General features: G+C 38.0%; 1 protein-coding gene across 2 annotated transcripts in view; it reads right to left on the reverse strand.

The window, feature by feature from the left end:
- The window catches only part of F13A1 (coagulation factor XIII A chain), a 203,518-nt gene that overhangs the window by 175,870 nt on the left and 16,884 nt on the right, over nt 1–10,764 (reverse strand). For both annotated transcript variants that reach the window (XM_019624776.1, XM_019624777.1), the window contains one exon: nt 3,566–3,754. In XM_019624776.1, the coding sequence (XP_019480321.1) occupies nt 3,566–3,754 (189 nt within the window). The remainder of the gene's footprint in view (nt 1–3,565; nt 3,755–10,764) is intronic.

Below are 10,764 nucleotides of genomic sequence, written 5' to 3' on the forward strand. Positions count from 1 at the left end.
ACAAATAAGAAAGAGAGGTAAATAAACATTCATTAGATTTAAAAATATTATTAAAAATATTATCTGTGGATTCATTTCTCAACTGAAGTACCCATTGTTAAAAATATTAACAATAATAGTCTCTTTCCTAAATGTAAGTAAATTGTGGTTATTTAGTTTTCCCTAACACATGAATAGCATTTGGTTTTCCTTTCTCTTATCCCACAACTGGGATGACAGAAAATGCTGTGTGGAACCCAAGCATCACATTGATGCTGCTTATTCTTTTCTTTTCTCCTCTCTTTTCTCCTCTACCATTTCCACTCAGTCTTCAACCAATTTTCCCACATTTATATACAAATTTGCACTGTAAATGCAAGTAAGCACAAACCATATTACTCAAGTAGTAAGAGGGTCACAGATTTTTTTCTAAGAAAGTATTTTTAGTTTTAATTTTATTACTTTTAATTTATATATGATACCACAGAGATCAATAATTCTGCATAAATGCCTTCATATAATAATATCATGCTTGCTTTTTTTTTCCCCCTTTCTTGCCTGGTTCTCCTCCCTTTTGCTTTTCCTATTTTGGCTACACTATCACCAAGGAACCCATGTCAACACTTATGTGTGTGCTTCATATTCCTGTCTGTACTCATAATGCTATACAGCTCTATGTACATATATGACTAGTTATACACACATATACAAACTTTTATGTTCACTCTTCTGTATTTTATTTTCTTGCTTACTACCTCTCTTGCAGTCTTCTGCCATAGGTCTAATTCATTTTTTTTTAAATAGCAATGCATTATGTGACTATATCACAATATTTTTAACCATTTCACTATTGAGAGATGTTTATTTTTAGTTGTTTTTTGTGTGTGTGGCTATAAGCATTACTGCAGTAAATAACACTCACCTTTATAAACTGGATTTTAAATATCTTTGATATAGATTCCTAGGACTGGAATTGCTGGGTCAAAGGGTATATGTCTTTTAAATATTAATAGATATGGCAAATTGCTTTTTAAACATGTTATCAAATTGAATATTTATATCAGCAATGTACTCCTTTTATCTACATACATGCCAGCAGATAGTACAATCTTTTCTAAAATTTTGGCAGTCTGATAGAGATTACTTTGATTTGCTTTCCCACTGTTCTAGTGAATTTGAGAACATTTTCATATGATTATAGGTCATTTAGATTTTTCTCTTTTGTGAATTTTCTCTTCACAATTTTTTCTATTATTATGTCTTCACGTATTTTTCTATTGCTTGTCTTCATACTGCTAGTTTGTAAGAGCTTTTTCGCTTTCTATGTTAACCCTTTATCTCTGATGAAAATATTTTGAATATTGTCCCAGAACTCTTTTGTCCATCCACTTTATTTGTGGTATTTCTGTTCATATATTTATATTTTGGCCATATGGCCATATATATGGCCATTTGTGGTATAATGGTATGCATATACCAAATATATACATATACATTATATGTAGCATACATAATATATATGCCAAATATATATATATATATATGTATATATATACTGAAATACCAAAATACAAAATACTAATTGTTTCTGCATCATTTAATTTATTAAAACAAAAACAAACAAAAAACAGGAAAATCTACATACTTCTCTTATTCCATTAAGCAAACAATTATATTAAGTAATCTCGTATACTGAGATCTATTTTTGGATTCTTTGTTCTACTAAATAATTTTTATTGTATGTTCTTATAGCTGCTTCTGATAGAAAATGTTCCATTATTATTTCTTTGTGTAATTTTCTTGGTTATTGTCAGTTAATTATTCTTTCAAATTAACTCTGTTATTTTATCCAGTTCAAAGGGGGAAAAACAAAACAAACAAAACATTCCATTGGGATTTTAACTGGAAATGAATTAAATCCACATATTGTTGGGAGACCAGTTTTAAAAATTTTTTATCAAAATAAAACTAACATACAATATTATATTAGCTTCAGGTGTATACCATAGTTATTCAACATTTATATACATAAAGAAGTGATCACGTTGTAAGTCTAGCAACTATCTGATACTGTACTATGCTATCACATTATTGACTATATTTCTATGCTGTACATTACATCTTTATGACTTATTAGTTTTATATCTGGAAATTTGGACCTCTTATTCTCCTTCACCTTTCCTCTCCTTTTTAATTTTTCAATTACAGTTGACATTCAATATTATTTCATATTAATTTCAGGTGTACTGAGACTTCACATCTAAGAACATGGTTTCTCATGCTTTTAATTAAGATTTTATAGCTGCTTTATATACGTTGAGCGTCTTGTTCTATAAAATTTCTTCCTACATTTCATAATTTTAGCTACTTTTATATGTGGAATATTTTTTTCTTATTTTTATTTCTACGCCTTTAGTGATAGAGAAGAGAAAAGCTATTAACTTCTGTCTAGTCACCTTAAAAGTTTTATTAATACTGTGCTTATTTCCTTTAATCTTGTGGGTTTTCTATATATACTGTCATAGTATTAGCAAAGTATAATTGTTACTTCTTATTTTCTAGTGTTTATAGTAGATATTTCTTTTATGTTGCTCATTTGCTAAACCTTTAAAACAATGTTTTTTTTTAAGGAATGGTGATAGCAGGCATTTAAAAATTTTAATTTAATAAAAATTACTAACTTTTTGAAACCTAGGATATCAAAAATAGTTAGTTTGGGGTAAACAATTGAGGATATTTCTTTACTTTTGTTTTATTTAAATTGTTTCTAAAAGTAGCTGCTGAATTTAATCATGTTACTTTCAGTGACTACAACTTGATTGCCAGAAGTTTTCCTTTAATTTACTTATGTACGGGATTATATAGACAGATTTCCTTGTAGTTTTGTGCATGTGTTTACTTGCTACTCTTGTAAATTCCTAGAAAAATATTTACCAAAATGTGTCAAATGTTAATTGCTATTACTTAATAAAGGGTTCCACAGTCAAATTATTTTGAGAAACACTGGACCAAATGAACTTACATGGTATTTCCTAAGACAATTAAAGCTAATGTGCATTGTTAAATTGCAAGAGGAGATTAAGGTACAAAGTGTTTAGTGAACTTTATTTGACCATCCTTTTTCATGGACTGTCCCATGGTACATACTACATTAGAGCAGAATAAACTTTGGGAAATGCTTACATGGAGATCATATACTAAGATTTCCAAATATTTTCAGCATATGAGACCAATTACATCATGAGGGCAGGTGTGATAAATTAAAAGTCAAAACTATAGGATGCTGAACCATTTGGGGAAGAAGAATTTAACTAACATTTGTGCCAATTTCCTCACTTTTATTTGTACCAGAATCTTGCCTAAGCAGCCCAAATTATTGATGTTTGGCATTAAACAGACCCATCTTAGAGCATAGTTCATGGGCTGAATGTAATCCCAGACTCAGCCAACTATTAAAGTAAGATTCTGGGAAATAATGCAACTTAACCTGTACCCACCCTCTATTTTGTGACCCACAGAATCATGACTATCATGACATGATGACATGGATGGGCTATCATAACTAGGGCTTGCACATGGTACTCACCGATGACATATTCTACCCTGAAGAGATCTCGTCTGGGGTCGTATGGACGATTGAAGTCAATCTGGATGTAGAAGGACTGTCCTCTACGTACAATTAGCTTCTTGTTATCATACTTGTCAGTGTGGTGATCCACTTTGTTGGAGTCCCATTTCTCTTTGAACAGGTGAACTCCAGTGACATTAAGGTAGTCTATGTACAAAGGAAACAATTGAAGAAAACCATTTAGTGACTTTGGTTTAAATATAAACTCAAAAAACAAGATTATTTTTTCTGAAGAAGAGGAATCTATACAAGGGGCTCTATACAGGGGGCTGGTAGGTTTGGGAGTCAGTCTCTTGTGACATTTTTGTCTTCAAAGAGGGTTTCTGACCACATGGCACTACTTTGAGATAGAGCAGTGCTGATGATGTTTATTGTACAGGTCTTGATACAGAGAAACTTGGACTAACCTCCAAGCATTCACAGTGCCAGTCTCATGCAGTTTTTCCTTATGTCAGGTGTTTCCCAGGTGACTACCATCTTCCTATGTCACTAACTAAGGATAAGTAAGGAATAGCCACTTCAATTTTCTTATCTTTTAAGGGGAGAAATCAAATCTGACAAACCTTCAAAGGATGTTTCTAAGGACAAAATTGATCGTTAATCAAAAACCCTCTTTTTATTTTAAGAAGGGTCAAATACTACTCCTTTTGTAATTTTTAAAATAGATCTTGTGCCTCAAAGGTAGGAAAGAGAGGGAACAGGTGTGGAGAAAGAATACTAACATTTCTATGAGATAGTTATGATTGTTTTCACTTTGCACATGCAGAAACAAGCCTCACATTTCCCTAACTACTAATCAACCAATCTAGAAGTCAAACCCTGATCTGAAGCAAAAATCTGAACATTTTTTGGCTAATTTTTGGAAACAGGGCTGTAAATCAGTAATACATTTATCTGAGATATGATAGCACTGGATAAAATTTAGATCTTCTGCTTTTTCCCCATTCCTTCTGCAAATACTCACCAAATATGAAGGTAACTCAACTACCCATCTACCCTGTAGTTAAGAAGATCTAGTCTAGAGACAGGTTTCTGCATATAGGTTTGCAGTCCTAATGGAGCACTGGGGAGAAAAGCCTGGGTGGGGGATGAACTGGCCTCTTGCCTTCCCTCTATTTCCTTGACCCTGCTGTCTACATGGCTTGCCTTCACATCTGTGAACACAGTGTGCACAGCTGCTGAACTTGTGCTGAGGTATCACTCTGCAAGATTCCAGTGACTTCCTTTGCTTTCACATAGGAATCCTGTGTAGAGTACCTGGTTCCCTCCAGCTTCATTTTTCCCCCCAGATTTTATTGGGGAACTGGGGGAGGAGAACAGTGCTGGGGAGTCAGGGAAGCAGAACAGACAAGTTGCTGTCCTTTTGTTCTTCAGCCTAGTTGTGGAGGATGTTGCTTCACTGGCCCATGTTGGTGTTATCATTGCAGTCTTCCTGGGCGAGGCAGTTGCTCGCTGGCCATTGGACTGTCTCTCACAGCGGCTCACAGCAGCTCACGAAAGCTCACGCCCACTGCTGGCCAGCCCCACTGCAGCCTACGCCATCACCAGCGACTCACAGTAGCCCAGCTCCAGGCCGAGCTGTTATTCACCATCTTAGTTGTAGAGGGCACAGCTTACTGGCACATGTGGGAATTGAACTGACAGCCTTGTTGCTCAGAGCTTGGGCTCTTACCAACTGAGACTCAGCCAGTCCCCCTCCAGCTTCATTTTTTTCCAATTGGGAAAACCCAGAAGTTGAGCTCATTAAAATAGTCTCCAGTTCTAAAGTCTAGGAGTCCCTAAAATACTCTTAATCAATTGAATTAAAATACTCTTAATTACTTGAACTTTAATCAAAAGTTCAAGTAATCCTAAATTGGAATCTCAAGTCTCATAATTACTTAGGTAAGGGACATTGCCTCTTAGAAGCTGAATTTTCTCAACTTTAAAATGAGGATACTAATACCTCGTGAATTTCTATGAAGATTCAATGACATAATGATGCAATATGTTTGGCACTATGCCTGCCACATAGTGGGGCCATAGGCTTACTTGTGGCCCTCTGAATATGAACTCTGATGGAGCCAATTTACATTTTACATGGCGTGGTGCTCAATGGGCTATTCTGACTGCAACACTACAGCAAACAGAAAGTGCAAGATGCAGTTTTATTTTTGCCTCATTTCAGAACCCTGCCATAGTACATGGTCCCCTGAAGGGCACTTTCCTTCCATTATGCTGTGGGCTAAAGATGTTTAATTCTTTAGATCTCTCTCCTCCAAGCTGCATTTCCCCTAAGTTCTCTGGCCTTATTAAGGTCACAATCCCCAGTGTTAAACCAGCTTCAGAAAGAACTGGGGAGGAGGGGGACAAGATGGTGGAGTAGGAAATTCCTGAGCTCACCGATTCCCACAGACACACCAAAACTACAACTACCTATAGAACAACTATTTATGAGACTGACCAGAAGACTAGCAGAACAGATTTTCCTACACCTAAGGAATAGAGAAAAAGCCACATTGAGAATGGTAGGAGGGTCTAGTCAGGACCCACATCCCCTGTGTGGTGTCCCACAAGTAGGAGGGATTTCATAGCCATGGAGGTCCCCCCACTCCGAGGAATGATGGATCTGAGCCCCACATTGAGCTCCCCAGTGCAGAGGAAGTTGTACTAGGAAGAGGAGTCCATATAAGATCTAGTTATGAAAACCAGTGGGGCTTATGTCCAGGAGACCTGACAGGCTTTAGGAAACCAAGACCCTACTCTTAAAGGGCTTGAGCACAAACTTGCTTGCTTGGACTTCTAGCACTGAGGCAGTGTTCTGAAAAACTCCTAGGTCATACTAAAGGAGATACATGGAATAATTTTAGGGTGAGTGTTGGAGGAGCAGGAATCTATTGAATTGAAGCTTTCTCTGGGGATAAAAATACTGGCAAAGGCCCTTTTTTTCCCCACTCTTATCTGGCCTGGAGCTGGCAGGCACCATTTCTAACACTCTCCATTAACTTTGCCAATACTGTTCATCCTGCCTCAGTGTTCTCCTGAGGTCCCACACTGCCCAATCTGCCTCCACCACAGCACCCCTCCAAAGCAGCTCCCACACTGCCAGACGTGATAGGTGGCCTCTACTGGCACTGGTGCCCCTTCAAAGCAGTCTCAGTCTGAGACCACCACACCCAGTGGACGTCTAAATGGACCATACATCATAATCAAGTGGGATTTATTCCAGAGATGCAAAGGTAATTTAATATCTATAATCAATCAACGTGATAGAACACAATAACAAAATGGAAGATTAAAATCATATGATTATTTCCATAGATGCAGAAAAAGATTTGACAAAATTTAACATTCATTTATAATAAAAACTTCCAACAAAGTAGAGATAGAGGAAACATATATCAACATAATAAAGGGCATACATGACAAACTCATAGCTAACATCATACTCAACATTGAAAAGTTGAAAGCTTTTTATCTATGATTAGGAACAAGACAAAGATGCCCACCCTCACAGCTTTTATTTAATAAGGCATTGGAAGTCTTAGACACAGCAGACAAGAAACAAAAAAGTGTTCAATTAGAAAGGAAGAAGTAAAACTGTCACTGTTTGCAGATGACATGATGTTATATATAGTAAATCCTAAAGACTCTTCCAAAGAGTTGTTATAACTAATAAATAAATTCAGTAAAGTTGCAAGACAAAATTAATATACAGAAACCTGTTGCATTTCTATACACTAATAGCAAAATATTATAAATAGAAATTAAGAATATAATCCCATTTACTACTGGGATAATTTTAACCAAGGTAGTGAAAGACATACACTCTGAAAATTATAAGACATTGATAAAAGACACTGAAGGAGACACAAATAAATAGAAGTATATGCAATGCCCATGGATGAGAAGGATTAATATTGTTAAAATGTTCATACCACCCAAAGAAATCTACAGATTCAATGCAATCCATATCAAAATAAAAATGGATTTTTCATAGATCCAGAACAATAATTGTAAAATTTGTATGAAACCACACAAGATCCCAAATAGGCAAAGCAATCTTGAGAAAGACAACATTGGAGGTATCATACTCTCTTATTGCAAACTATACTGCAAAGCTATAGTAATCAAAATAGTATGATACTGGCACAAAAGCAGACATATAGATCAATGCAACAAAATAGAGAGCCCAGGAATAAACTCACTCATATGATCTAATAATCCATGACAAAAGAAGCAATTATACACAATGGGGGAAAAGCCTCTTCAATACATGGTGTTGAGAAAACTGGAGAGTTACATGAAAAAGTGAATCTTGACCCCTTTATTATACTGTATACAAAAATAAACTCAAAATAGATTAAAGATTTAAATGTAAGACCTGAAACCACAAAACTCCTAGTGGAAAACATAGGCAGTCAACATTTTTGACATTGGTCTTAACAATAATTTTTTACATAAGTCTCCTTGGGCAAGGGCAGCAAAAGCAAAAATAAACCAATGAGACAACATCAGACTAAAAAGCTTTTGCACAGCAAAGGAAACAACAAAATGAAAAGGCAATGTAATGAATGGAAGAATATATATGTAACTGATATACCCAATAAGAGGTTAATATCCAAAATATATAAAGAATACATACAACTCCACTTCATAAAAACAAACAATCCATTTAAAAAATTGGGCAGAGGACCTGAATAGACATTTCTCCAAAGAGGACACACAAATAGCCAACAGATGCATGTTGAAAAGATGCTGAACATCACTTATCATCAGGGAAATGCAAATCAAAACTTAATGAGATATTACCTCACACAGTCAGAATGGCTATTACCAAAAAGACAACAAATAGTAAATGCTGGTGAGGATGTGAATAAAAGGGAAACTTAAGGCATTTTTGATGGGACTGTACATTTGTACAGCCACTATGGAAAGTAGTATGGAGGTTCTTCAAAAAATTAAAAATTGAACCATCATACAACCCAGCAATTCTACTTCTGAGTGTTTATCTAAAGAAAACAAAAACACTAATTTGAATGAATACATGCACCCCTATGTTTATTTCAGCATCATTTACAATAGCCAGGATATGGAAGCAACCTAAGTGTACATCTACACATGAATGGATAAAGAAGATGTGGCATGTGTGTTTGTGTGTGTGTGTGTGTGTGTTACTCAGACATAAAAAAGAATGAAATGTTGCCATTTGTAACAACATGAACTGACCATAGGGTATTATGCTAATTAAGCCAGATAGAGGAAGGCAAATACTGTAAGATTTCACTTATATGTGGAATTTTAAAAACAGAACAAAAACTGAAAACAGACTCATAGACACAGAGAACAAACTTGTGGTTGCCATAGGGAAGGGGTATTGGGAATGAGCAAAAGGTGAAGGGCATTAAGAAGTACACACTTCCGGAGCTTCCGGTAAGATGGCGGAATAGACAGATGCTGTGCCAACTGCCTCCCAGGATCACACCAAAATTACGAATAATTTATGAGATAGTCAACCTTGGAAGTTCCCTGGACACTAGATGAAGAGAACCTCTAAACGAAGGACTTAAAGAGGAGGTCATGACGAGTCTGGTAGGAGGGGCGGAGACGAGAGAGGGAGAACCCCGTGAGGGACACCTCAGCAGTGGGGAGGCTTCTCCAGTTGGGGGAGAGATCCTCCAGCCCCACACCATGTTGTTCACCAGCCCAGAGTTACTTTGCCAGGAAGAGGGGTCTACGATAGCTGGAAGTAGTAAATAGTGAGACTCTCTTTGCTCGGCTCAGTGAGGCTAGGGGCAGCTGGAGAACCAGTGGAGCCGGCAAACTGACTTGCTCGCTGGTGAGCACTCACCCGGTTCCTGGTGGAGGCAGTAGCTTTGTGAGCGGGGCCTAGGAACCTGCGGGAAGGACTGAACTGAGTGCCTTTGGCGCGGGAGCTGGATGTTTTTGGGACCATTGTTCCCCTGGTGTGGAGTTTGCACATGAGTAGTGCACAGGAGGGTGCCATTTTTTCAGGGCTGGGGCTGGGCCCTCCCACAGAGGCTCAGGTCTGGGACTGCATTGGTCTGCTGGAATAAGCGCAGGAGTGCGTGTGTGGGGCATGCATGCATGCGTGCACATGCGGCCTTGGATCCCCACCCTCCATACTGTTTGTGCTGCGTAGCCAGGGAAATGCGGGCCAAGCACGCTCTGCCTACAACAGACTGCTTATTGAGACCCGAAAGTGCGCAACTCGGCTTAGGTCCCTGATTTCCGCACTGTGCATGCAGCATTGTCTTGGTGGCAGTTGGCTGTCGGGCTACTCGGCCTGATCTTTGAGCGGCTGATTGGGACAGGCTGAGACAGGGAGTTTTCCTGGGAGTGTAGGGCCGCGAGCTGTGTGCCTGCGTGATTCAGCCAAGGCTTTCCAGGTGAGATTGTGTGGATTGGCTGCTGATGCAGGAGTGCATGCTACTCTGATTTGGGGGGGCCACTGAACACACCCTGTGGTGCCTTGGGGTCCTGCCCCACCCACCTAAAGCTGTGTTGCCAGGGGCACCCTGAGCACCCTGTCCGTGGCCCTTACCTCTCCAGGCCACAGAGGGTTTTTTTTTTACAGTAGCAGACAGCCTGCAACAACCTGTGAGGATTTTTGGTGGTGAGCATGGTTCCAGAGCAAACAGCAATTAATTGTGGGAAGCTCACTTCAAGTCTAGAGGGAGGTCAGTGCATGACGCACTGAGCCCTTCCCCCCAACAGCTGGTGCTGAGTTGCCCAGAATCTCTCTATTGCTGAGCAAGTGGTCTGCAGATTAAAACGGGCAGAGAGCCCCCCCTTTTTTTCTTTTCTCTTTTTTCTTTTTCCTTTTTTTTCCCCCTTTCTTTCTCTTTTCTTTCTTTCTTTTTTTTTCTTTCTAGGTGATCTAATACATCAAAACAATCAGAGTGACAGCCAGAATGAAGAAACACAGAAACATGTCCCAAGTAAAAGATCAGAAGAAACCTCAAGAAATGGAATTAAATGAAACACAGGTATCCAACCTTTCAGAGACAGAATTTAGAACACTGATGATAAGAATGTTTAAGGAACTTAGGGAGGACATAAAGAAGGATACAGAAATCATAAAAAACAACCAGGTAGAACTAAAGAATACAATAACTGAAATGAAGAACACACTCTAAGGAATCACCAATAGATTA

This window comes from Hipposideros armiger, unplaced genomic scaffold (genome assembly GCF_001890085.2).
Source record: "Hipposideros armiger isolate ML-2016 unplaced genomic scaffold, ASM189008v1 scaffold_607, whole genome shotgun sequence".
Classification (NCBI taxonomy): domain Eukaryota; kingdom Metazoa; phylum Chordata; class Mammalia; order Chiroptera; family Hipposideridae; genus Hipposideros; species Hipposideros armiger.